The following is a 26,243-nucleotide window of genomic DNA, read 5'->3' on the forward strand; positions in this document are numbered from 1 at the left end:
ACGAACTGATTACTAATGCTGCATAGTTTATTTGCTTTGTACCAGTAATGCTACGCTTCAGTTTTTTGTCTGATACAACTTTATGGGCACTTTACAGGATATATATACACAAAAGTCATTATCAAATCACTCGATAAAGTAGACCAAGGGAAGGAACATAACTGTCCACCAACATTTCCACAATCTTAAGCCTGTCGTATCCTTGGTTGTTGCACCTGACGTAGTCGTGGAAACAGTTGTTGTTGTCGTCGTGGTAGCTCTCGGCGTCGTTGTTTGGGCTGCTTGCAAATAGGACCAGTTTGTCATGTCTGTATAAAAAGCATAGTTCATTTTATAAGTTAACATGTATAGGTGTGATTTAATCATAGGAAGCAGGTACATTTTTGTAGAAAATCGTGTGGAGATTGAAGTTTCGCCTACCTGTGACTTGAATAGAAATAATAATGGAATCGTGTTTGATGTATGACTTCATAGTGCGCACGTTGTCCACCGTCACGAAAGACCTATAGCCCCATCCACGATTAAATTCCTGTAAAGATATGATTTGAAAAACAAATTAGCTCTGCATAGAAATAGAAACAAGTTTCGACAAAACATAATGACATGTTTTCATGTTACCGTGGTTGGTTGTCCCCAAGGTTCCGAGTTGGTGTCTGTGAGAAAGTTTGCAATAACGTTACTTTGCTGCAGGACGTCGGCAGTTTGATCAACGAGAGAAAGTTTAATGTATCGATTTTGAAACGGCCACTCAAGCTGGTCATCATTTACTCCTCGAGCGATGTGGAAGAACACGGACATATAAGTTGAGTCAGATGAAAGGCTGTCTCCAAACGGGTAAATCTAAGAAGAAAAACCTCTTTTACCGATGTCTTATAAAAATATCGTTGGTTGGACGGTTGTGCATTTATAGGTCACAAACATTCACCTAGTTAGTGCAAAATTAGTTTTAGCAATAAGGCCCAAACTCTTGTCGAAGTCCAGAACATCGTACAATACCGTGAGAACAAAAGCATATCCGTCGTTTGTATACATCAAAGGACTCTGAAAAACGTCTCCTCTGCTGGATGTATCTAGCTTATCAGAAAAACCTTCAAGGGTGAAGAAACCAGTTTCACACGATCTGTCAATCACGTTGACGTCATCGATCGCAACAACGTCAGCTGATCCTAAAGGGTTGTATTTGCAAAGTTTGCATCTTTAGCTGTGATTTCTACAGTTTTCATATCCACGGTTTTCAATAATTTATGTACTTAAAGATGAGTATAGGTATTTTGGTGTCTGGTTTAAACTCACAAGAATACAAATTTGTCTGTAAGCTATCAAACCTGCTGTAGCTGTAAAGAGGAGTTTAAACTCGGAAGGAGCTGACATCGTCACTCGAGCTTTCCTCCACATTTGTCCTTGGTCTCCATTTAATGTAAATATTTCACCAAGATTGCTTGAAGTAGTTGATTCCAGTGTTACACTGAAACAGTATAATTTTTTTATCAACCTAAACTTTAAAATACACACAAAATAGTGTTAAATGCGTTAATAGTTCCAAACAATCACATGGAAGCATTCCCACCTTAAAGCTATTTCTGTGTTTGTAGAGTGCATGTAGTAGGAGAACTCTAAACATTGTGTGCTGACAGTGGATTGTAGCAGAGGGGTTCGAACTTTTAAAAAAGTTGGAGAAGGATTTGACGAAGTTGCAACCAGGACGTTTCCTGTGAATTTTGTCACCAAAATTTAGTAAAAGAAACTTTATTTACAACATAGCCACGGCCCATAGTGGTACTGTATTGACAAACACATGAAACGTTTTTCTCGGCATCTAGCATCCTACAGGGTTTGAATTTGGCCCAGCTACAGTCCTCTGATGGGTTTCAACCAAGATTCTCAACCTGTAGTGAAATTCTAAACTTATTTGGATTAAGAATTGCAACAAATTACTATCCACTCCCAACTGGCTGCCCTGGTATTCGGCGGGAACTCGTGTCTTGGACATTCTTTTGGGATAACATCATTGCTGACAAGGAGTCAAGAAGAATTTACCCACTCTCTTGGTACAACCATATAATTCAGATTCAGGTGGTACGCAGCGATAGGAAAAGTCATCAGGTGGTACGCGATCAGTAGAAGGTTGGGAATCACTTGTTTAAAATTTAAACAATGGACCACAAAACATTATCTGCAGAATATCTACAAATGACTGAAAATGCACTTACCTGTATCAATTTGACCAAATGTTGCATCAGTTTGCAAAAGATCGGGTAACGACACGGAGACTGAATGACGTATCCAACCTGTGTTTTCTGCTACGTATCCACATATCGAATTGTCTTCAAAGTCACAAAAGTACGAATATCTCTGTATATCGCCTACACCACATAAATGCATAACAGTAGATTGGATTTGACATCAATAAGCTGTACAGTCGACCCTCACCAAAGTCGTACATCCGTTGAATTTTTGTCAGATCCCCGGAACTCATAGCTTGTCCTGTACCGATTACACTTTGAAATGCGGGGTTAAGGGTCACTATCGCCGGTGAACCATTAGCTCTAAAACATAACATGTTCGCCATAAATGTATTTTAGTGGTAATACAGTAATAATACATACAGTGTCCAGCATCAACTTACGAGAATGCGTTTTGAGTGTAATGCATGATTGAGTAGTAATCATACGGAACACGCTGATGATCAACAAAGCTAACTTCGTATCTGAGGAAGTTATGATGATTGTCTAATGAAAAAAAAAGTTTGTTCATTTTAGATGACTTCCATTGTTTTTTACGATTTACCTTCTCCAACATTTTCTAACTGCACTGTGACGTAATCGTCGCGGTCGGGTCTCGATTGTTCGTGGAAGAGACCTAGAGCATGCAAAATTTCATGTTGTACTATGTCTATCAATTCACACCCGCTTCCGATTGAAAGTGTTTGAGCACCACCTCGACGTCCAACAAATGAAAAACACCTGAAATGGTACCTATGCTTTGTGCTTAACATATTTGTTTAGTGGTATTTTCAAAGTGTGTACAGAAACGTTTTCGGAAATATCCATGTGTGACATTCAATCGGTTTCGTTTTCGTGTCATCTTATGTTTTCAAGCAATTGCACAACTATTTACAAATATTTTTAACAAAATTATTAATATTGTCTGTTAAACCTTGCACCTACCCTTCAAGTGGCGCTATGCTGATGTAGTCTGTTTCAACGGACTGGTTGACAAATTTGAAACATGTTTTAAGTTCAAGATCTTCGATTCCTTCCATAATGGTCGCAATGGCCTGTGAAATCACCACAAAATGTTTCGATCTCAAGCTTAGAAAAGTACTCGGTAGTTTGTGTTAGGTTACCAGAAGCGAAAGCTGATCAGAGAAGTGAACCGGAATATTTTTGCTCCATCTAGTGTTCTCGTCAATAAGACCGTTTCTTGCAGTTTCCTCCAGAATATCATTGCCATGAAGGAAGTTATCTAAAAATGTTTCACACTCTTAATCTTAATTAATGACCATGTGAAGCAAACAATTCAAAATGGATGTAAGCATCACTTGATTTGTTGATCTCAATGAGTTAATAATAGACCGATTTACTGAGCTGCTTAACAATTAAAGCTTTGGTCAAGCCCAGAGATTTTACAATTGGTTATTGTATATCAGTCGATCAATAGGCTGAACTAAATGACAGCAAACTTTTTAATTTGCGCAATGACTTTTACTTCGTTTCACAAGCCTCTGAATGGCAGTTCCGTACCTTTGTTAACTTCTGTGATTCGTCTTTTGTTACCAGCGTCGACATCAATGGTGTTTGATTTCGGGTTGTTTCCTACAGCAAGTATTGACACAACTTACAGAAGATTATACTTTTTTGACTATTGTGGCATACCATGCTACAATATGAGTATTCACCACATTTTTAATTGATTATTGGTAGGCTGCATTTTATTTTTCCTACTGGAGGTTTTAAGCAGTTGAATTAAGGTTTTATGTGTAAGTCAAAATACTATATCTTATGAATCTTTTGTCAAGGGATAAAATCATATGTCACCTTCCAAGTCCACTCCTCCATCATCTTGTCTTTTTGGTATGAAGCTTGTCTAAAAGAAAAATAAATTTAATACAAATCTAACGAGTAGCAACTTAAAAGCAATGACATACTTGAAACTGAGGAAGTTGATAAATTAGGACAAAGATAAGAAGTCTGCCATACAGATATTTCTTCATTTTAATTTACGACTGATAAATATCTTTAAAAAAACGTATGCTTTCAACAACGTTAACAACAATTGAAGAAAGTGCTCTGCAAGTGTAATCTATAATACCAGTATGACCAGTCACGCCTCTTCATATACTTGTTGCTTATCTTTTTGCGTTACAGGTACTTTCTAGCTAAACTTTCTTTTACAAAACAACGTTTGAAAGGTGGGGATCGCTCCTGAACTGTATGAACAATTAAAGCTGTATGAACCAGTTCTGGCGACGTGCACTGAAGGAACTCGTATCTTGTGTTTGTTTTTCTTGAAAACACAACAAAGGAGGATCATATTTCTGTATGAGGTATTTGTGGATCGGTATATGTCTTGGAAAACATGTGACATACAGTTGTATATGTGTCAGCTCATATCCTGATTTAATATATCTCAGAATAACTTTAACCTGTTCCTCACGAAAAATGCATAATCCCATGTACCAATCATTTTCTAGACGTTCTACAAAACAAAACTGACGTGTAGTTAAATAAGTTAACGCGTCATAGTTCGTGGCCAAATAAACGAGACTTGTTTAAGAAACAATCAAAATGACCGGCCAATTATAGGCATCTAGTACGCCAAGAGTTTCGAACATGGGTATTATAAAAAAAATTAATTTGCGTAAATAGTGCTTCATGTCAAATGTCACCTAAACAAAAATATTGAGTCCCGTTTTTTCTCAGACATATATATAACATATTTTACGTACACGTACATATTTGGTGTGAAACGAACAATTACATAAAATAAGATGTGCCATTTGCCCTACCGGTTGGAGTCTAACACACAATTTTACTCTCTTGTACTCTCACGAAATTAAAAATGTTACTCTCACGAAATTAAATGCAAACAGCATTGCGAACTAAAACGGAGTGAAAATATTATGCTATTCAAACAGCATTTTACAATGATGGTGAGAAATGTAGTTTCGCACCATTATTTGCTTAGTCACTCGTCTTTTGTGCGTTGCCTTGACTTAGGCGTCTGTTGATATTAGGTTGTTTCCAGACTTGCGTAATACTTCGTATCCATATGATTTCTATGTTAGCTTTTGTTTATTGGGGTAGAGCTACTAACACGATACCTCCTGGGTGATCCAAAAGTGCCTAATTTTTGAAACGGTATATCTAAAAAAATGCTAACGGTTAGGGCTATTAGGGCCGGGGTAAGGTATTAGCATTTAAAATTCAATAAAACTAACCCAAAAAATTAGTTACTAATGTAAAATTTTCAAACATTTGCATCCTTAACCAACCCCTCTTTAGTCGCTAAAAAAATAATTCAGCTCTTTACGCCACTTATCGAAAATTAAGCACTTTTGGATCACCCAGGAGGTATCGTGTTAGTAGCTCTACCGGTTATTGGCTGCAAAACGCGACAGTTACATGTTTACAAAATACACCAATTATTGTTTAAAACGCACTATATCTGTAGGTTCTATTGCACTTAACCTGTAGTAGGTGTGTAATAAATTGTTGGCAAACCACTTTCCACTAACTTTTTATCTGTCAATGGACTTTTTGTAACAGAACCGGCTGAAAAATATGACGTTTGTGATAAAACCGGCTGACAAAAAGTTTGAATCCACCACTGCTTGTAAACCTATTGTTGTACCTCCCTATTCTATATGTATATATTGTATTTCTGTATTACTGCTCATTACAAAACATCATCTGGTGGGCAAAACATTATTAGCCAGAATCGTCGCAGCAAATTTTGAAACACAACACAGGAAGCATATTTTTTATGCATTCAGGATTCTTAATAACAAGCGAATGCAAACATCTAAAGCCACGCGAAAGACAACGACAACGGCGTATATTTAAGCGCATTTGGTTTGATTGCACCTAAATGTACAACATGCACACAATCATATGCAACAAAACGGATCCTGGCCATTTTGGTAAGAGTCCAGCAGAACCACACTGCCTGTCATCATCTGCCACAGACGTCTTTTTCGGTAATTCTTTCCATTTGTTCATGTCTGCCACAGAAATTATAAATGCGATATTATTTCTATTTGCAACAACTAGTAAAACGAGACAACCTTATGTTCAGTAAAACCATCATTACACGGTCAGCGTGCAGTTGATGTATATAATAATCAATAACTAAATAAGCTGATTTCTTTTGTAGACTTGTAGCTTTTTCGTTTTTTTATCGTTGCTGAAGAGTTGCTTTTGAAATAACCTATACTCACTTCTAATTGCTACTTATAATTCCTACTGTATTGAATGCTACTCACCTTTAACCTGTATGGAAAACAGCAAAGTATCATGTTTTATGTACGAGTTCTTGTTGAGGACATCTGCAACTGGCATAAAGTAGCTGTAACCCCAACCAACACCAATCTCCTGTGGACAAAAAAACCTTTATTCCACCAAGCATTTTTTTCAGCACAGCTGCTACAGACTTTATTTAATCTTTTGAAAAAGGGTTTTCTAAAGAACTTGTCGATTTCCACGTGTGGCGTTTTTTTTTACAAAGGTTAATTAGCTGGACCGATAGCCATGACATCGTAACTAATTAAACCAATGAAGAGAAAAAAAGCTCTTACTGAAGTTGGTCTTTCCCAAACTGGGTTATCAGCAGTAGTGTTGAGATTACGAAATGAGTTCATCCGATGCAAACTATTGGACGATTGGTCGACTACCGAAAATTTTATGAAACGATTTGCAAACGGCCACTGCAGTCGATCATCATTCACTCCTTGAGCCAAGTGAAAGAACACGGACATATATCCAGGATACTCGCTGCTTCGTCCGACAGGATACACCTGTATGAAATATGAATATCACTTTGTTAAATAACTTCTCTTCTGCGATTCACACCTGCAAGTTCCGGTAAGCAAACTCGGTAAGTGACCATATTTTCACATAACTTACTAATAACAGTACGAACCAATTTAGCATAGCCAGGCTCTATATTTACCGATATTCTGAAAGCATATCCATCATCGGTGTAAAGCAACGGGCTTATATAACCCTCAGCGATTTCAGTTGTGCTTAAAATTTGGGAATAGTTTCGAAAGTGCACGTGCGCGGTTTCGCAAGGCCGGTCGATCACGTTGACGTCATCGATTGCAATGACGTCATTAGACTCTGCAGAGTTATGTACGATTATGATTAAAACGTTTTGCTTTTATAAAATTCGGATGTATGCAGTAGTACTGTGGTACATCAAAGTTTAGAATTTCTCCTGTTAGTTATACGCTAATTACCGTTTACATTTAAAAGGTCGTTGATGCAATTGAGTTACCCAATGTTACAGTGAAGCGTAGTTTGTATTCTGTAGATGAGGTTATCGTTAATAACGCTGTGGTCCACATTTGTACTTGATTGTTATCTACAACTAACAACTCCGTAATGCTGACGCTGCCATCAGAATTTTGCGTCTCCTTAGCAACACTTAAAAAAAGAATTGTTTACGCAGCTATAAAACAACCTCTTTAAAAGCAGTCTAGTTTTCAATGACTTTTTGACAGGCATTAATGCTACACGTATTTGTTTACCTCAATGAAATCGCGTTTGAACTAACATAGTATGAGAATTCTAAACACTGTGCATCAGCTGTAGGTTCCAGTAACGGTGAAAACATTCTCTTTGTTGTTCGGTAGAAGCCACCAGTTTGCTGGGCGATCATCATATGTCCTGTGACAAGTTCAATTTTGCACTGTGTGCATATTGTTTCGCACCAATGCAAATGTATTAAGATCTGCTGGTGGTCGATTGAAACAAGTAACTGATAAGCAAAAAGCGTATGACATTGGCATTTCAACCTTTGTCTGCTACATCATAAGTAGCGTCGGTTTTCGGTAGTATCGATGAAGAGACTGTGGCAGATTGATGTTTCCAACCGCTTTCGGGTACGTAACCGCATATTGAAGGATCCTCGAAGTCGCAAAAGTACGAAACCCGCGCAGTGTCGCCTTCGAAACACAAGCAAAATATAAGTGATGCCTGCACGTGCTCAGACTGCAGAATTTGTATAGTATTTTTGTATGACAGTTGTAATTTCGTACATGTCTAAGCTTGTTTCAAATTTTACTTCGCGGTATGGCACAAGCGTAACGAAAGCGTGCGTTATAGCCAGGGTTGCCATCGACTTGAATCCAAAAATAAGGACAACCGAAAAATTAAATTTTAAAACGAAACGAAGCCAACGTTTTTTTAACAAATCTTTGCATTTATACGTCCCCTGACATATAATATGCAATATTTTGGCCAGAAACAATCTGTTTCAGCAACTCCTTGCTCGTAGTAAACACCTTGCGCATCTCACGACCGCTAATGTCTCGTTTTACGTTTACTAGTAGCATGGTTTTGACTTGTAATTGTTGAAAATAAGACAAAAGAAGGACTCAAGTCCAAAATAAGGACATTTCTTAGAAATAAGGACATTGAACTTTTCTAAGACACTACCGTTCAAAATAAGGACAAATCTTAGAAATAAGGACGGTATGGCAACCCTGGTTATAGCTAACGATAGTGCAAGCCGATGTATAAATTTTACAATGCTTTGACGTCAGTAATTCGGATAAAACAAACTACAAGAGATTTCATGTCATGACGCAATCCAGTCTTAACATCACGTACACCCACAGTCACACTATTCTAGATCTTACCACAATCGTACATTCTTCTCACTTTTGCAAGGTCACCTTCACTCAAAGCTCGTGTGGTTCCAATAACATCTTGAAAAACTGGATTTTTTGTCACGATCGTTGGTGATCCATTCGTACTAGTTAGTGTGATAAAAAGTATTTGTAAATGATTTTACCGATTGGCTATGTTCAAATGCAATAATTTTGGAACAAAATGATTTTCTGTAACCAAGTAGTTATAGGACTGTTAAGTTCTGAAGGAACACTGAAAGCTTGAAAAAACTGTGGTTTGTGACAACATTTTCCCCTGTACATAAACTATGAAGTGAACTTTAACAAACAATGCTATTAGACCAGCTTTTCAACATAAATATGCGGTAACATGTAGTGTACATCCAATCCTATATTTACGCTTACCTAAATGCTGTGGATGTATAGTGCATTAGCGAATAGTAATCATATGGGATTCGCTTTGGATGTATCAAAGTCTTGTCGTAGCTGTCAAAGTTATGTTCTCTTCCTGAAATGTAAACAAAAGTTCACGCATGTACATATGTTGGGAAAGACATTTTACACAGCAAATATACCTTTAAACGTTATAAACCACCAGTAGATTGCAAAATTTACAGTCATCGCCACATTTCACATTTTACCTTCCAAAATATTTTCAAATTGAATACTGACGTAGTCGTCGCGGTCCGATCTCGATTGTTCGTGAAATAAACCGAGAGCGTGTAAAATTTCATGTTCAACTGTGTCCATTAATTCACACCCGCTGCCGATCGACAAAACTTGCACACCACTTTGCCGACCGACGTAAGAAAAACATCTGTTAAATTTAATCTACAGTTGAATTTAAAACCGAAAAAGGAGTAGATATGAAAGTACATGAAGAAAAGAAAAAAAATATATTGTCAAGTTTTTTTGTGTTATGAAGTCGCTTTTGATTTTCAACTCATTTTTTTTCAAAAACAAAACACCAGTATTTTGATTTGAAAATATATAATATATCATGTTTGTAAAATAAACTGGATAATATACCCCACAAGGCGTTGAAATTCAATGAAATCTTTCTGGTCCGTTCGGTTAACGAAAGAAAGACATGTTTTTAATTCCAAATCTTCAAATGCTTCTAAAATAGCCGCAATCGCCTGCAAGTACAAACACCAAGCCATATTGTTTGAATTCCGAAATTCCGGTTTAAAGGCGTTACCACAGGGTATAAGTGTTGAGCGAATTGAACAGGGACTACTCTACCCCATCGAGTAGTTTCGTTAATAAGGCCGTTCTTCGGCGATCCTTTTCCGGGAACAATGTCATCACCACCCAGGAAATTTCCTTTTAAGCAATAAAATCCATTGTGCACAATGCCCGAACCAACGTGTTTAATTGAGACGAAAGCATACCTTTGTTTACTGCTGTGATATCTCTCTTGCTAATGTCGTCGACCCCGATTACTCTGGCCCCTTCATCTGAAGACGTAAGTAAATTTGCACTGCGTTAAGATCAAACCGCGTACTATACTGCCTAACTTATGTAAACAGTTTTAACATGAAATAACTTGTTACCTGACGATGCTTGCAGTCTTGTACTGAAGCTGTTGATTTTTATTATTTCTCCCTGTAAAGATTGTATCTTGGGTCTTAAAGTTAAAATATAAACTGACAAAAATTAGAGGTTATTGTTTGAGACGTTAATAGAGTCAATTTTGTGTTCTGTTTATCTTATTGTCATGAAATTCCACCTTCACGAACCAGTAAGCTGACATTTTCTCTGAATTAATTAATGCACAGCTAGATTTGCACTGTTTCCGATGTAGTAGGACGTACTGTTAAATAAGATACAAAATGTTCTTACCAGCGATACAGCATACTGCAGGCCAACCGCTAAAAGCAAAAGCAGAACCAAACTCGGAATAACTTTCATCCTGTGGATGCTTTTCTATTTTTATCTGCAATGTACAAAAACTGTTTTTGTTTCTTGCTGATAATAGATTTTTTTATTTCCAACGTATAAAGAAGACAATGCTCATGCGAAAAATTTAAACAGAGACATAAACGTTCAATCTTTGACTGATTTAACTTTTGCGACACAACCTTTTTATAGGTCTTCGGAAGAACAATAGAACAATAGCAGCTATTTGTTTTAGACTAGATGAGTAACAGCGCGTTGGTTGCCAACTTTCAGGTTTAGCTATTCTTATTGGCACGTTTAGTTTTTTAAGAATCATTGTTAAATTTTCGGAACGCTGAAAGGAGAATATAAAAGGCAAACAAATCGTTTTACCTTACAATAAAAATAATTGACAAATAAACTTGGGGATCTGTACTTTGTTTGTCAAGGTTTATAGCATTTTCGTAGCAAGCCTGAACCTGTAGAGATGAAGCAGTTGCAAAAGATAATAAATTATTCACAATTTATACATTCAAACATTTTGCTTTTTGTTTAACCTTTGAAGGTAACTTTGTATTCATTTAGATTTGCTCGTGGGCTTTAATCTTAATGAGTGGGTGATGCAGCTCTATAATTTCATATTTCTTACTATCAACAAGACCCTTTCAATGTTGTTTTTCACAGTAATAGCTGTAGGGATGGCTTTGATTAGTACTTTTATTGGAGATTTTGTTTATTTTATTGAAGTGGCTACTGATCATCGTAGTTACCTGCGATAACCCTATTAATTTGTCTGGTCTTGTATAATTCTCTGTAGTAGGAAAAGATGGATTTTTCATAAAGAATACATAAATATAACCCGTTTAAATTATGTAAACAATCATCAAGACAAACAATTACCCGTTATCTGCAGGTATTTCATAACTTATATGCAACGAAGCGCTTTAAAATTCAGTGTCTTTAAATGAGAACAGCATATTGCTCAAACTACATTCCACATTACTAAACGTACAAGCTGCCATACACCCAACAATTAAAAAAAACACAAACTGTTTGAAAATAAAGTTCAAGAACCGAATCTGCTATACAAAACCTACACACTAATACAACTATATAGGATTGGCTTCTTTGCTCGGGATTTCCGGCCCCGGAACCACCGGATCCGACCAATGCACAGACAATTTTCTCGAATCCCTTTCGGGCAAATCCAAATCACATAAGTTCCTTACATCATCAGTTTTACGTGGCGATGACCTGCTACTTGCCCTTGAGTTTGATGAACGTACATAGTCTCTCAAAACTGACCACTTGGAATTATACTTTTTCCACTGCTGTGATTCAGATGAAAGAGCAATTCGGTCACAAAACCCACGAATCCTGGAATCAACTCCCTGATCGTGCGTCAATTGATCTTTCATTGTGCCAGGAACGGCTTGCGATCCAACTTGATACTCGGTCGCTTTAGGCGTGTTAGAAAATCCACCAATTGGGCTATAGTAAGAGGTTTTTCTTGTAGGAGCCAAGAGTCGCTGGCGTTGTTGCATTCTCTGTAACTCACGAAGAGATTTTGCGTTGTTGGAAAGTCGACAGGAGGTTCTGCGGATCGGAAGAGTAGCGTTGGTGGTCGACGGTCTGGAAATGTCTGCGCTTTGTGTGCTTTCCTCACAAACACTTCTCGATCGAACTCTTGAACACTAATGAGACATAAAGATTTCGTGAAACGATATTTTCATCCTGAAATCTTTGCATGATAACTGCAAGTGCATTTATTCAACACGTGATAAAATATAATTTAAATGACAAAAAATCGTTTTCGAATGTATGTGAGTCAATTATGCTGACACATCTTTGACAATGAACATTAATGTACATATCACTTAATTATTTTGACTACTTTTGTTTATCATCCAAATATACCAAGTAGTTCTATCTGTCCGTTAAACCAGGGGTCGGCAACCTTTTTTGCACTGCGGACCGTTTTTGAAACTAAAATTTTATCGCGGACCCGTCTTTAAAAAACTACATATATTTAGCAATAAAAACGCCTAAATTAGTTTATCATCCCCGGGATACTTGGGCAAAATATTTAATAGCATTTAACCTGAAAACCTATACGGCCCGGTAACGAACTCCTCGCGGACCGGTACCGACCACTGCGTTAAACTAAAGGTAATTCAGCTTTGTACCTGTTGCGTTTGAACATCACGACGTGACTCTGGTCCAAAACTATCCCGGTTGCCAGAATATCGCATACTCTCTCTTCTCTCGCTCCACGATTCCCTTTTGACTCTGCTCTCTAAAATCTGTGGCAGAGTTGGGGAACTGTGCTCGCTGGTTTGTTGAGTTAGGAAGAACGACTGTGCAGGTTTCTTGGAGGTTTCTGCAAGTGATTCTCGCAGACGTTTGGTGTCCACCCGCTGCATCATTGCTTGTGAAAGATAGATCTCTGAAAGTTCCTTATAAAATATAAAGTCCTTATAAATCGTATAAATCAGTGTTTCTTAACCTTTTTAGCGCTTGTACCCCTTGAGATTTCATGACATTTTCTCGTACCCCCTGTCTACAATGGCCAACGGAAGTAAACAATAATGGGAATTAAACTCAGTGTATTTATAACTTACGTGTTGAATGCATGCATTAAAATAGTCTTGAAAGTTCAACAAAATTTACAGAACACCAACAATCAGTCAATTGAAATCAACTACACATAACAAAGTAACTTGTTACGCATTCTTCACAAATATGCCTAAATAATGCATAATTTCACACTGACTGTCGTACCCCCTACTTTGGTGCTTCGTACCCCCAAGGGGTACATGTACCCCTGGTTAAGAACCCCTGGTATAAATCATTGCAGGTTGTGTCAAAGTTGTAAGCGGGCCTAAACCAGCCCGAAAGTACAAGACTCGTTTCCGACCTGAAACCATTTTTTTGTTAAAACCATCCCCGAATTAGGCCCAAAACTGCAACACTAATGAGCACGAGTGCAAATACAGGTCAAAATCAAAACTCATTTAACTTAAGCCCAAACCCGACCCGACTATGACTTAAAGTAGGGGCTACGACATGCAGGATGAAATTATATGCTATTTAGGCATATTTGTGAAGAATGCGTAACAAGTTACTTTGTTACAGTATCCAGAACGGGTTGGTTTTGTACTACTTACAATACTGTTTTCACGCATGCATGCATACAACACCCAAGTTATAAATACACTGAGTTTAATTGTTACAATTTTATTTACTTCCGTCGGCCATTTTAGACAGGGGGTACGAGAAAATTTTATGAAAGCTCAAAGGGTACGAGCGCAAAAAAGGTTAAGAAACACTGACTTAAAGCCTGCCCCGGACTTATAACTTTGGCTTATACCCCAATTTCTTAAGTTCACAAGCGATGTGGTGGGACATGAAAACATTGCTTTGTAGATTTTTACCGTATACCGTAACCAGCTTCACGTCGTTAAATACATGTCGTTGACTATTAATGTATAGCTCGGAATAGTACTTTAGATTCGATCACAAACAAAACGAACTATTGGGCGACCAACAACTTTTTGTGGTATCAAACCGTCTCTCCAGGAGTCACTGACACCACTTTAGAAACCACTATTTTGTTTATTTCTAAATCAATTACTTTTTTGGTTACGATGCAAACGGTCCAATGATAATTTTAACATGTCTTAGTTAAAAAAGGCCTGCCTGTATACGTTGCATTGCTTCCCGATCTCTTGAGGCGCATATCCTTGCACTTGACTTCAAAGTGGAAGAGTTCTGGTTGGAAGAATTTATAACGTCCATGACGTAATCACGTGCTGCTTGTGTCCGGTTGTGCCAAATTTCATCAGCTGTTTAGGTAGAGTGTATTTCAGCAAGCGAGTTGTTTTGGACACAGATTTTAGTTACCTTTAATCCGATAATCTTGGTTGATTGCTTTCAGTTTTTGCTGATGCTCGCCTTTCCACAAGATGGCGTTCTTTGTTATTGCGTATTTCAGATGAGGTGACAAAGACTCCAAATCGCTCGATATCGACATAATGTCACGATATTGTACGTAAATTCACAGGCTTCAACGTTATGTCGAAAGGTATAACAATTTGTCAACGTATTAACTATAAATCACTATCTGCAGTTCAAAGTAAAATTCGATTCTTGTTCGTTGATCTGTTACAATAACGACTGTAATTTATAGTTACTGTCTTGAACTTAACTAATATGTAAACTATTTGAAATAAACTTAAAGGACAAATTACACCTTACTTGGCGGCAGAATATGCTATAGTTTCATTAAATCACTGCAGACTTCAATATGTACAGTGGACCTGGGTTAACTTATGGTTGAAACTTGTTGCTGTTGTATTCTGTCATGGTCGAAATTGCGTCTTATCACTTGTTTGCTTAACTCACTACTCTTAACTCCACTGTTCGAACGTTTTTGGCTTGTTATCTTGTTTTCTTAGGCGCAGACAATGTCATTGTTGCGAGTCCTAAACGAACGGATTGTTTGTTATCAGAGGGCAAGCGTAAGAAGTGAAAACGCAGCCAAACATGCGTTGGACCTTACCAAAAATCGTTTGTCTAAGTTCGTAATCCTAGCAAAACGTAATACCTGTTTGCTGTTTAAATTTGTAATTGGTATTGTAAAGGTAACACGTTTCATACACTCTTCGATTTGCTGATCCTGCAGTTTTGACAAGTATTATTCTTTGCGTCCAAAATGACTAAATATAAGCCCTCTGTCACCAAACCGACCCTTACACATTGTCACAGTCCATTCGTAAATCACACAAGGCATATACTTTCGTCAACGTTAACACAATAACTTAGTCCGCAAGTCAACACAAAAAATCGCCTTACAAATGGTTCTTCGGTTATAGTGGCGTGTATTTTTGAGGCAATATTTGCAAAAGATCAACACTTTACCAACAGACAAAGCTGTGTCAACACAGGCCGGTTTTTGACGCCATTTGTCTGGTTCCGTGTAATCTTTATAAGTTTCTAAGGGTATTGTTTACGCGGAAATAGATTTGCCGTGAAGTGGTTATCGTCATACAAGGGTGGGCAACTAAAAACCTTGAACATTATTTTTTTATTTCTCAAAACAACTTGAATCGTTTCCTACACTATACCAGAAAACACTATTCTCAATGATTAACCAGGTTTTCGCATAGAAAGCTTGGCTTCTAAAGGATGAAACATATTGCAGACAATTATTTTATTAAAAGTTTTAAATACAGTGCTTGCGTCAGGCACAAGGTCGTGTTGTTTACGGCAAACTTCTTTAACAAAAAAATACTTGTTTCGGCGCACTTGAAAACTTGCACAAGTGCAGTTTCAGCGCAGAAGTTATTTCCGGCATTAGTCTGATAACAGGTACGTCTTCGTCACATGTACGTCATCTTCGTGTGACCACCAAACGTGACATCACGTGGTTTCGAAGGAAGTTCTTGTATTTGAAGTTCGCTGATGACTTCAAGGTTAGAAGACGGATGTTTTCCGCATCCATGTTGACCAAGGACTTTGGGTGGTAGATGACAGCAACATCCGACACTGACTCCTGAAATCAGTTAGAATGAACATAAATCCATACTGGGATCAACCTTCATGCAGACGAGCAATGATGACATTCGAACACATGAATCGCAACTTAGACATTTTCAGGAATAAACCAGGCCTACTGAAGGTGTCATGCCGAATTAACCGATTATCAAGCATTCATTTATCGCAAGATATAGGTTAAAAATAAAGCCTGCGGTGGGATTTGAACTAATGACAGAAGCCTATTCGGGCCTGGCGCTATGACACGGTGGTAAGCCCACCAAAAGTCGAATCACAGCATGGAATGCTTATAATTCATAACAAAACTTTCACTTGGTCTGGCGTATTCCTGAAAACGTTTAAGTTGTGCAACAACAGCAAGTCAATAGCATCAATAATATTGGCAAGAACGTTTACCGGATCCGCTGCGACTCGCCACGTATGCTGCAGCAACCGTCGCAAGAACAGAATCTCTTCTCTTGGCGGCGTTTTTGCGTTCTCTTAAAAAGATTGGTTGCAGTTAACACGAGGTTGACACAAACTAAAACCACAACAACATCTTTAAAGACTACAGTGCGTCAGATTTGAAGGGGTGTATTCAAACCATATAGCAATTATTCTGGCTAGTTGAAACATACATATAAGTGTTATCCTTTCCTATCTTGCGAGAACTGTAAAACGAATTACGCTAACTTTGCCATACCCTTGTCATACCCAACATTTACACCTTGTGTTGCAGTTTTTATAATGTAGCGTACCTCCGCCAGATTGCGCTGCCAACCCATAGAAAAACCGCAGCTGCGTAGGAGAAGGCCACAGACCCCCAACCAACAAATATTCCATCCGAAAGTTCCATCGCCTTTCCCTCGTCCCAGGCAGAGTTAATGACATCAAGGCCATACCAAGTACTTGCAACCAACGCGAAAGTTCCTGAAGAAATCGTGTGAGTTTTTATTCGTTGTTAATTAGCCTAAGCGCTTGTTGGATTACAAATGTAGCTAACTATAAACTTATTGGTCACAAAGTTAAGACAGTAAACGTTCACCAATTTGAGATACCGTCCCAAGAAACAGGGTAATTGCAAAACTGTCTTAAAATTGCAGAATAGTTTAAAACCTGCAATTTTGCTTTCCTATTATACCTAATTTCTCAACTGCACTTTGTGAATAGATACAACAGCACAATAGGCATGACCAAAAAGAAGGCGCGTGCAAACACTAAAAAATCAGTAGTATGCAAAATAGTTCAAACTTTACCGGATAAAGACCACACGAGGGCGCTCCAGCGAGTTAGTTTCTCTTTGGTTTTAAGGGAGAGTGTGAAAAGCAAAACACATTTCATTCCGAGTACGTTGAGAAGAAGAGCAAAGAAACTAAGCAGACATGCTGTTATCATCAGTCCTCTGCATACGATCCTTTGCGCTACAAGCAAAAAAATGGATTATATTTTTTCTAATCCTTTTTCAAAAAAAGACTAATCCTAAACATTTGGTCCTGGCAGTTTTTACGCTTTCGTCTATACCTAGTAATAATTTATTTTCCTTTACCTCCGTGTGATCCAAGTAACGAGCCAGAAAGCCATTTTCCACAAAGTCCTGTTGAACTGCAAAATTTCCATAACCCATAGCAGTTTTCATAGGGTGAAATCTAAACAAAAAACAAATGGGAATTTTAACAAATACCAAAAATATTGTTTTGTTTCAAATGACATTTTGCGCTAGTTTCGCGCTTATTGCCACACAATGTTTAATGCCACGTGATAACAAACATCGCGTCAACCTAAACCACGTGATTGGTTTGCATCTTGTCATAAACGATTCGACTAATTTAGCGGTATCTATTCTTTAGTATTCAGTTTCGCTCCAAATCTAATTTGGGCGATCACTTACAAAAACACACTTGGTTGCACCCATGATGGTACAGTGGTTATGTTTCGTTTACGTTTTTTTCCCAACCCGATTTGCGCAAAAGTTTACAGATCTAGAACATTTTAAAGTTATGTATGCTAATATAAAAGCAAACTTACCGAAGCCTCTGCATAGCTAACATACCAGCAAGGTGTAATTGTAACAAATACGTAGGACGAGGCAGCTGCCAAACCAAGTAGAAAACCACATACTGTGCAAGTTGGTGCAGCAGCGCTTGAGCAATCACCGTCGCCACCCATTATTAACGCCTGCACCGTATTTATTACAACATGCCCTACCCGTAACTGCTCCACACGCTAAGTGATAATCAACTGAAATCTCTGGACCTTTGTTTGCTAAAGATAGTTGTAACAAACCTCTCATGCACATACGTTGGCAAATAATCAACAACAAGGTACACATTTAAAAATATTACCAACTGGCATTCTTCCAATGCAAGAAAAAGGCACAAAGAATTTTGAACGCACTGTTTTCGCACCTTTTGGGAAACGTTTAGCAACAAGGCGTTAATGTCCAAGAAACAAGACAACGTCGGTACCAAGTAAGGTTCAAATGAGGATAAGGACACAGTAACAAGCCGAGCCGCATTTACACGATTGCAGGCAGCGACCTATAAAGTTTTTGAGCCTTTTTTTACACATTTTTTATTTCATGTTGATATTTTTTACCTCCCTGCATTTTTATACAACTTGCATTTAATTTTTTGGCATGCAGACATTACTTAACTTTAACACCACATCATGTGGCTAATAATTGGGAAAATAAAACATGTAGAAAACATTTTATCAGTCTTGCTGGGGATTTAGCATGTTTAGAGGTTGATTGCTTGACTAGATTTGCCAGGATAACAAAGGTGACTGACTGTTACACATCAACATTTTCACTGTAATATAAAACAAAACTACAAAGATTTTTGAACATATAACGAAGGTAATCTGGTATTCAACCTTTCTGTTTTCACATCGTCAAGGTTCACTGTCAAATGAAACACAACAGAAGAGCTTTTACAGCCTGCATATGACAGCTCAGTCAGCCTGCATTTCACTGGTGATCATGTCATGATACTGAGACTTCCACACCATGATGTTGGACTTGCCGTAGAGCTACATAGTAAACATGTGTGCAACAATGATTAATTCAATGCATATTTATACAAAAAAAAATATGAGAGTACATGCAATACTGTATTTTTGCATAGATAGGTATAAACTCAAAAATAATCCAATTCGGTAACTTAACTGATTTTTACAAAAAGTAACAACAGTAGTGTTTGATGTACAAAGGGTCAGACATTATTGTTCTTTGTACTACATACTGCTATGATTACTCTAGTACTTTCATTTATTGCTCACACCGAAATCAGGTAAGAGAATAGGATGTTTTTTTCTGGTTGATTTCAAGTTATTTACCTTGGTGACGAATTCAAGTATTTGCTTTTTGCTTATTTCATGTTCAGTTCTCAGTCCCCATCTATAGTTAAACTGTGGTGGATCACAGTTTGGAACTTTTGTGACTTCAATATACCTGTAATCAAGTTTAAATGCAACTTAATAATACACAGAATGTTGCTGCCAAATTAGTGATCACTAATCAAACATACATTTGTCTTGCAAACTCCTGGTGTAGTAATTTTTTAACATCTCCAAACACAGCATGAGGTTTGTCTTTTTCAATTCCCAAACCTTTGAGCGCATTCCATAATGTTCCTAAATTGGTGCAAGTATATACATGCAGGTAAAGCATTTGAAATTTCAGCCTGGCATGTCAAGAAATAAATCAACCCTTACCATCGGACATGGAATTTCCTGACATAAATATTAGTGTCAGCACAGTCAACAGCAGTCCACGCTTAGAATTTCCTTTCCTGTTAAAAATACAAAATGACCTTATCAAGAGATAACATAATATATGAGGAAAGTAGGAAGCAGTTTATACACTTTTCAGTTTAGTACCAGTTCATCATTTCACTGCTGTTGGATTGATCCAGTACTGATACAAGAATATAAGCTTTTTTGGGAGCTTCACCAATTTCTACAAGCTGTAACCCAAATACATCATGAAGTTTTTTTTCAACATGTTTCATCACTTCAGCATAGGATGATTTGTGATCCTGGATGATATAAAAAAATGTTAAATAGGATCGAAAATAGGATTGAACACATGTGCAATTGTTTTAAAACTTATAAATATTGACAAAATCTATTATTGTATGTGGGTAACAATCTGTCATTTTCAGGCAGTTCTTTAAGATACCATTACACATGACAAATTAAATTTTAATGAACCCATACCATGAGACCTGTCAATCAAGAGGGCCAGGGTAAGAAATTTAATCTGACTGGATATTAAAGTAAGATATGTAAGTTTAAATGCGAAATACCTTCATGACATATTTGTTAATGTCTGCTCTTTTTATTGGAATTTTTCGTTGCTCCCAAACAAGAAACAGGTGAACAACATTGTTTGCCTGAAAAAAGTAAACGTCAGTAAGGTCAGTGCCGCAAAATAGTAAAAAAAATGTGGACGTACCTTTCGTTGAATTTCACTAGAACCCAGGGTTTGTGATTGACTCATAGCAGATGCAATTAGAGGTTTCCGAACCTCAACCAACCTCCAACTGATTCGCGAAAGTTGCAGTTTGCGCGGTAAAGCTGTGAGCGCCGTCGAACCACGAAAGGGAATTTCCCCAGGCTAGAGAAATCAAATATTTTTTTCTCTCCAAAGTATCCACTGTAATAAAACTACAATGTTTGTATTGCAACAAAATGTTTTTATTACAAAACGTTTATAATTTCTTTTATCGTGTTTTCATTGATCGAAGCGAAAAAATTGATCATTGGCTACACTAAATCAAAAGATAGAATAAGTAAATAATTTGTGGGTAAACATTCTCATTAATCAAATACAGTATTGTTAGTCGTGTTTTTTTGTTTTATCTGATCTTAGAGCTATACTTTATTCGGCGTCAGTGTTTGAACGAAAGCGTGCATTTTGAGCCAGATCAACACAACTTCCAAAGTCAGGTTCTGCAATACGTATAGGCCACACTCGCATGCGATCAAGCTTGAGCGCTGTAAAATATTAAACATACTTTGGTTTTTGATATTGAACTTTGGCACAGTCCGTCGCTGGCTCCCATTTTTTTCTCACACCACGGTCGCCGTTTACACAATCGCGATTACAGTTGTCAGATACGGTGACATGGTAGGTCAATATTTGCCATTTTAATGCTGAATAATGCTCTGTTGGTCGGATCTTTGGCACTCACAAACGAATTTTTGACAGTGTGTGTGCTGGTTGTTTTTTGCAGTAATTACACTCCGAAATACATTTATTGTACGTTGATACTATTTTAAACTTAATTTATATTTTCATTTTTGCATTGATTTCCTAAGGCTGGATTACTGACGCTTGCTGCACCATGTCTAAGGAAGCTGAAAACTTATTGGGTGAAACAGTCGACCTGCTTCCAAAAGAATGCTTACCAGGCGCAAAGAAAATGGCGGAATTTATCAAAGAGTGTTTCGTGGATCGAGGCATGCCAAACGAAACTGAAGGTTATCAACTGCAACCTGGTTTTGAACCAGAGACCGCAAAGTATGCTTACGACAAGTTGCAACTGGGCAAAGGAGATATTATAGTCTCAACTTATCCCAAAACAGGTAGGCAAATTGTTAAATACGTTTTTAGGGGACAACCAATACGTTTATTGCGACGTTGCTTGTGTGTAAATTGGTCTGTCATTATCTAAACCAGGGGTCACCAAACTTTTTTCACTGCGGGCCGGATAAGTTTAATAATAATTCGCGCGGGCCGGATAGTTTACATGGCCTAGCGCCGTCTTTCCGAACTTAGCCGAATTTCCGAAATAGGGGCGCGCGCGGGATATGGTCTTTCTATAATCCCATTAAAAATCTGGTCATGCGACTATTAAATTGTATAGTTAGTCTCATCTTACAAGCAATGCTTGTATATTACGTCACAAGTGACCAAAGAAAGCAATTGTTTGCGCACAATTAACACTACATGTAGTTTTGTTTGTGACGTAACAAACTGACTTTGGGTCAATCCTCGGCGTTGTAATCCCACAAAACAAGGTAATATCAATTCTACATATCGCGACAGGAAAACTTTCGTAACAAGTAGATTAATTTTTAAATGTTACAAAGTTATCAATGCGATTTTACAAACCATAAAATGTGGTCGCGGGCCGGATGAAATGACCTCGCGGGCCTGATCCGGCCCGCGGGCCGTAGTTTGGTGACCCCTGATCTAAACAATGGTATTTTTTTAATGTCCAGTGGGTAACTTTATCAAATTTTACGAAACCCCTAAAAATAATAGTTAAAAATAAATAGCAGAATACAAATAGGTTACACAGAGTTACAGTTGACTTTATAGTTGCCGAGAAAACGATTTACTTAAACGCATTGCCATGTTGCATGGGTTGTCGTTTATATTCTTCACTTGCAATTCGACCGCAGAGTAGGCCTACTGTAGAATCAATTTCGTAATCTTGACCCTAGAATGATGGAAAAGGTGAACCACACTGTATATGCCAGCATTACTGTTCGCAAAGATACTATTATATTTGATTTAACCCTTGCGAAACTCCGGTGGGCGTTGCATGGAACCATAAGCTACCGCGAAACCCCGGTTAAAAGAGCGCTGACCTGGTTGGCTTCAACAAAAACAAAGACTTACGCTGCGGGTAAACGCAGAACAAACTTGGAGCTATATGTTACTGTACGTTGTCGGTAAACATCAAATATCAACACAGTGCATTTTACGACGCAGTGTCACGGTTAAGTATTATGTCGTTACACATTTTGTACTGCAGGTACAACATGGATGCTGGCTATTGTAAATCATATCTTGCACGGAAATAACCCAGAGAAGATGCAGAAGTATCAAAAACTTCGACAGTTTATTGGCTACCTTGAATTTAACCATGGTAATAATAATAAGTTATAAAACTAACAAACTGGGTGACGGTATGTTTAGTTGTCAAAAATTTTTGCGCCTTTTGAGCAATAAAAATGTTCATTCCATCAACAACGATCATTCTATCAATGCCTTATATTTGGCAACAATACTATGTTGCACCATACACAGTGTGAGACTTGCTGCTACATGTGCTGTCTCAACATGTTTTTCTGTTCGGAAAAGACTCCCTGTATTTGCTCAAAGGTTCATGTACGCGCCGATAACATTCCTGCCGAGTTGCTCTTATTTTATCTCTCTTCTAGTGTTTATGACGAAGCTGGAATCAATAACGCCTAGCTGTACGTTTCAATTTTAACAAAGCCTATGTCCCACACATAATTATGCAACAATTGCTTGAAACTATTTGAGACTCTAACTAATTATTTAACCAACTAAACTTACCCTCGTATTTTCGTCTTTCACAGTTTCGAAGTACGTCGACGTATGGGAAAAACTATCGTTTCCGCAGCAAGTGTTCGGAACCCATCTACCCGCCCCTTTGATCAATTTGAAACGATATCGGGAGAATGGGGTGAAGGTGATAACAATTAACAGTTTAAAATCAAAAAATCCATAAAAAAGTTTTTTTTTATATAATAAGCTTAATTATTACTACTAATTCAGAATAATTTACTTTGAAGGTTTGTGGCTTTTGCTTTTCTGTGTGTCAAATAAAGTTCAATATAATGGTTAAAAAAATGTTTTTTCAGGTTATATACGTGATACGAAATCCAAAAGATCAACTTGTCTCTTGGCGAAACTTTGTCATGAAGTTTCCTTACGCCAAGTATGACTTCTGGAAATCGTGTTTTCCCGAAAACGAAACAGAGTTTTACGACAAATACTTGGAAGGTATGAAACTTATTCTCTGAAAAATTATTGAAACTTTGAAGGTGGCGTAAGGATGGCGACAAACTTACTAGTCAGAGCTAAGTTAAATTGTTTCATTATTAACAGGAAAACAATACGCCTTTGCCAAGGAAGGCGAAGGTTATTTGGAGATTTTGCGAGAATGGTATGCTCATAAAGGCGACAATATCTTGTTCGTGGTCTTTGAAAAACTAAAAAAGGTGTGTTTACTTTACAATTAAAAAGCAGTTGCTGTTTTTTTTCCAATATTCCAAAAAACATACAGAATCCTAACGAGGAAATAAAAAAGATAGCAGAGTTTATTGGTAAGCCTTTATCAAATGAAGAGTTACAAAACGTTGTCGACAAGACTTCTTTCAATTCGATGAAAAAAGAATACGGAAAATTGTATTCAGAAAAATTTGGCATCACAATGTTTCGCAAAGGTTTGTCAAATAAGGATGTCATTGGAAATTGTTCGTTACAAAAACAACAATAATGTATTTTAGGTGAAATTGGAGAGTGGAAAAACCATCTTACAGTGGCACAATCAGAATTAATTGATCGCAAAGTTGAACAAGTTCTCGGGGAAACAGACATCAAATTTATTTATGAATAAATATGCTGAAGTAAAACTGGCTAAATGCTACGAACCATTTTTTGTGAGAATAAACTTCGTGGATCACTAATCACCATTACCATCCTTTTTCGAAACATGTAACCCAAATTAATTGCATCCAATTTTTTCTGACAAACCAGTTTTTTAACTAAACTTTATGTTTTTAACTTCACGCTTTATTGGCTTTGAATCAATAAAAGCATAGATAACTTAATTCACTAGATGCGCAACTCGGCGAAATCGCTCAGACAGGTCACGCTTGAATGAACCAGTACACATGGGCTTCTTTACAATGGCGGGTAATGGGTGAAGAGTGAAGATATTGGCAAAAAATCGCAATTTCTTGCATTAAACGTCAAATAACTTTGGAATTGAAGTGATAATAAACTTGCAGGTTACGTAAGTGTCATGTATCTCGTGTATTTTATTCGTTTTTAAAAGTTTATTGTGTGTTTTAAAAGGATCACTAACCGTTTTTGTTTGATTGATTTTTTATGTCAAATATACCGTGGACAAGACTAAATTCTCGTATTTGTGATTTGGTTGTATTTCTGTGTAATAGCTAGGTAGCCACACCGTGCCAGCCAAAATCAAACAGTAATTCTTTTAGAGCATTCATATGTGAAGATCACATTAAAAAAGCGATCTGCTGATTATTGGTTGCAGAAAAAAGTTAAAAATTGGTGCTTTGCCATCCAAAAAAATTCCTAAACAGCAGTACAGAAAAAAATTGGTAACATTGCCTATGAACATATAAATGTTTATTACAGCTAAAATCATTTGTTGTGGCCAAGACAAGCAAAAAAGCACCATTTTACAGAAAGGTTCTTTCATAAGTTAAACACCACAGCGTTAAAAGTGTTGAGAAAGCTTTTAAACAATTAGGTCCTCAGCTGAAAGTTAGTACACACTTCTTAAGTTAACAATTCATTTTAAACAAGAAGTTGTACAACATTTAGAAAAGTGGCCATTTTACAGAAAAGGCAAATACCTTTTGGTAGAACAATATAAAAATAAAATTGTTAAAGCATACATAAGGTACAGTTATGTTTATTCTGAATTAATCTGGGTTTCTGTATGTTATAATTTTTGTGGTAGACTTTGCATCTCAAGCAATGTTGAGGTTAAATGGGCTCCATTTTATGGATGGTGAGTTAAACCACTATCCTTGGGTATTACTCCATTGAGGAAATCAACTTTAAATGCATTTTTAAGTATAACACCTGCTTTTAAAACAAGATAGTTTTATCATTAGGTTTTTATAGTTTTTTTTGCATCATCACAGGGGAGTTGGATAACTTAAAACTTTGTATGGGAGTAAGCAGGAAAAACAAGAATATTAACAAACATGTCATACAAGCATGGAACACCCTGACAGGCACAATCATAATTCGCTCACCTCATTGCAATGTAGCCAGTAGATATGCCAACACATTTAAAACTAGATCACCTAATCTTCAAACACAGTAACAGAAAAAGGGCCGGTAATGTGTAAAATGTGTGCAAAGTATGGCAAAAAATGGAACGCAACAGAGTGCAGCAAATGAAATCCAGTGCAACTAGTGAAGAAGAATTGGTAACAGTGGATGACC

At 37.2% G+C, this 26,243-nt stretch overlaps 6 protein-coding genes across 6 annotated transcripts; 1 reads left to right on the forward strand and 5 right to left on the reverse strand.

Annotated features, from left to right (window-relative positions):
* Positions 1-23: 23 nt before the first annotated feature.
* LOC145223223 (meprin A subunit alpha-like) lies at positions 24-5,896 on the reverse strand. The gene is made up of 15 exons (XM_080089604.1): positions 4,148-5,896; positions 4,038-4,086; positions 3,744-3,815; positions 3,347-3,465; positions 3,168-3,277; positions 2,788-2,963; positions 2,627-2,729; positions 2,431-2,546; positions 2,211-2,363; positions 1,568-1,709; positions 1,326-1,465; positions 997-1,166; positions 619-840; positions 421-529; positions 24-308 (listed from the first exon to the last, which is right to left on the reverse strand). Exons 1-15 carry the CDS (start codon positions 4,211-4,213, stop codon positions 127-129), a joined length of 1,929 nt encoding a protein of 642 aa, XP_079945730.1. The 5' UTR covers positions 4,214-5,896; the 3' UTR covers positions 24-126.
* A 72-nt stretch (positions 5,897-5,968) lies between these two features.
* LOC145223225 (meprin A subunit alpha-like) lies at positions 5,969-10,817 on the reverse strand. Its single transcript, XM_080089605.1, has 15 exons — positions 10,700-10,817; positions 10,411-10,462; positions 10,249-10,314; positions 10,056-10,180; positions 9,884-9,993; positions 9,496-9,671; positions 9,260-9,362; positions 8,864-8,979; positions 8,018-8,167; positions 7,751-7,889; positions 7,498-7,646; positions 7,171-7,340; positions 6,797-7,015; positions 6,485-6,593; positions 5,969-6,223 (listed from the first exon to the last, which is right to left on the reverse strand). The coding sequence occupies exons 1-15, from the start codon at positions 10,766-10,768 to the stop codon at positions 6,087-6,089; spliced, it is 1,890 nt and encodes a 629-aa protein (XP_079945731.1). The 5' UTR covers positions 10,769-10,817; the 3' UTR covers positions 5,969-6,086.
* A 9-nt stretch (positions 10,818-10,826) lies between these two features.
* Positions 10,827-15,854, reverse strand: LOC145223226 (uncharacterized). Its single transcript, XM_080089606.1, has 4 exons — positions 14,639-15,854; positions 14,435-14,580; positions 12,922-13,191; positions 10,827-12,429 (listed from the first exon to the last, which is right to left on the reverse strand). Exons 1-4 carry the CDS (start codon positions 14,766-14,768, stop codon positions 11,845-11,847), a joined length of 1,131 nt encoding a protein of 376 aa, XP_079945732.1. The 5' UTR covers positions 14,769-15,854; the 3' UTR covers positions 10,827-11,844.
* A 78-nt stretch (positions 15,855-15,932) lies between these two features.
* LOC145223227 (claudin-15-like) lies at positions 15,933-18,450 on the reverse strand. The gene is made up of 6 exons (XM_080089607.1): positions 18,296-18,450; positions 17,817-17,916; positions 17,527-17,691; positions 17,029-17,200; positions 16,688-16,770; positions 15,933-16,289 (listed from the first exon to the last, which is right to left on the reverse strand). The coding sequence occupies exons 1-6, from the start codon at positions 18,434-18,436 to the stop codon at positions 16,117-16,119; spliced, it is 834 nt and encodes a 277-aa protein (XP_079945733.1). The 5' UTR covers positions 18,437-18,450; the 3' UTR covers positions 15,933-16,116.
* Positions 18,451-18,592: 142 nt separating this feature from the next.
* Positions 18,593-20,915, reverse strand: LOC145223228 (non-structural maintenance of chromosomes element 3 homolog). Its single transcript, XM_080089609.1, has 7 exons — positions 20,727-20,915; positions 20,578-20,664; positions 20,150-20,307; positions 19,985-20,061; positions 19,798-19,903; positions 19,607-19,721; positions 18,593-19,300 (listed from the first exon to the last, which is right to left on the reverse strand). The coding sequence occupies exons 1-7, from the start codon at positions 20,769-20,771 to the stop codon at positions 19,223-19,225; spliced, it is 666 nt and encodes a 221-aa protein (XP_079945735.1). The 5' UTR covers positions 20,772-20,915; the 3' UTR covers positions 18,593-19,222.
* Positions 20,916-21,601: 686 nt separating this feature from the next.
* Positions 21,602-25,174, forward strand: LOC145224019 (amine sulfotransferase-like). Its single transcript, XM_080090435.1, has 7 exons — positions 21,602-21,859; positions 23,038-23,151; positions 23,609-23,721; positions 23,894-24,035; positions 24,141-24,253; positions 24,319-24,478; positions 24,542-25,174. The coding sequence occupies exons 1-7, from the start codon at positions 21,619-21,621 to the stop codon at positions 24,649-24,651; spliced, it is 993 nt and encodes a 330-aa protein (XP_079946561.1). The 5' UTR covers positions 21,602-21,618; the 3' UTR covers positions 24,652-25,174.
* Positions 25,175-26,243: the final 1,069 nt, after the last annotated feature.

Source organism: Phallusia mammillata, chromosome 4, assembly GCF_965637545.1.
Source record: "Phallusia mammillata chromosome 4, kaPhaMamm4.hap1.1, whole genome shotgun sequence".
Taxonomy (NCBI): domain Eukaryota; kingdom Metazoa; phylum Chordata; class Ascidiacea; order Phlebobranchia; family Ascidiidae; genus Phallusia; species Phallusia mammillata.

Excerpts from the sequence above, each read along its gene's own strand:
- LOC145223225 (XM_080089605.1), bottom strand. The coding sequence starts at position 10,768 with ATGAAAGTTATTCCGAGTTTGGTTCTGCTTTTGCTTTTAGCGGTTGGC. Across the intron at positions 10,181-10,248 it reads TATCACAGCAGTAAACAAAG|GAAATTTCCTGGGTGGTGAT; the intron begins GTATGCTTTCGT and ends ATTGCTTAAAAG. Across the intron at positions 6,224-6,484 it reads GTTTTCCATACAGGTTAAAG|ACATGAACAAATGGAAAGAA; the intron begins GTGAGTAGCATT and ends TTTCTGTGGCAG.
- LOC145223227 (XM_080089607.1), bottom strand. The coding sequence starts at position 18,436 with ATGGGTGGCGACGGTGATTGCTCAAGCGCTGCTGCACCAACTTGCACA. Across the intron at positions 17,692-17,816 it reads GTTACTTGGATCACACGGAG|CGCAAAGGATCGTATGCAGA; the intron begins GTAAAGGAAAAT and ends TTTTGCTTGTAG. Across the intron at positions 17,201-17,526 it reads CCTCGTGTGGTCTTTATCCG|GAACTTTCGCGTTGGTTGCA; the intron begins GTAAAGTTTGAA and ends CGATTTCTTCAG.
- LOC145223228 (XM_080089609.1), bottom strand. The coding sequence starts at position 20,771 with ATGAGTCAATCACAAACCCTGGGTTCTAGTGAAATTCAACGAAAG. Across the intron at positions 20,308-20,577 it reads TTAACAAATATGTCATGAAG|GATCACAAATCATCCTATGC; the intron begins GTATTTCGCATT and ends TATATCATCCAG. Across the intron at positions 19,904-19,984 it reads AGGAAATTCCATGTCCGATG|GAACATTATGGAATGCGCTC; the intron begins GTAAGGGTTGAT and ends GCACCAATTTAG.
- LOC145223226 (XM_080089606.1), bottom strand. The coding sequence starts at position 14,768 with ATGTCGATATCGAGCGATTTGGAGTCTTTGTCACCTCATCTGAAATAC. Across the intron at positions 14,581-14,638 it reads CCAAGATTATCGGATTAAAG|CTGATGAAATTTGGCACAAC; the intron begins GTAACTAAAATC and ends CTACCTAAACAG. Across the intron at positions 13,192-14,434 it reads AAGCAATGCAACGTATACAG|GAACTTTCAGAGATCTATCT; the intron begins GCAGGCCTTTTT and ends ATATTTTATAAG.
- LOC145223223 (XM_080089604.1), bottom strand. The coding sequence starts at position 4,213 with ATGAAGAAATATCTGTATGGCAGACTTCTTATCTTTGTCCTAATTTAT. Across the intron at positions 530-618 it reads CTTGGGGACAACCAACCACG|GAATTTAATCGTGGATGGGG; the intron begins GTAACATGAAAA and ends ATATCTTTACAG. Across the intron at positions 309-420 it reads TATTTCTATTCAAGTCACAG|ACATGACAAACTGGTCCTAT; the intron begins GTAGGCGAAACT and ends CTTTTTATACAG.
- LOC145224019 (XM_080090435.1), top strand. The coding sequence starts at position 21,619 with ATGTCTAAGGAAGCTGAAAACTTATTGGGTGAAACAGTCGACCTGCTT. Across the intron at positions 21,860-23,037 it reads CTCAACTTATCCCAAAACAG|GTACAACATGGATGCTGGCT; the intron begins GTAGGCAAATTG and ends TTTGTACTGCAG. Across the intron at positions 23,722-23,893 it reads ATCGGGAGAATGGGGTGAAG|GTTATATACGTGATACGAAA; the intron begins GTGATAACAATT and ends ATGTTTTTTCAG.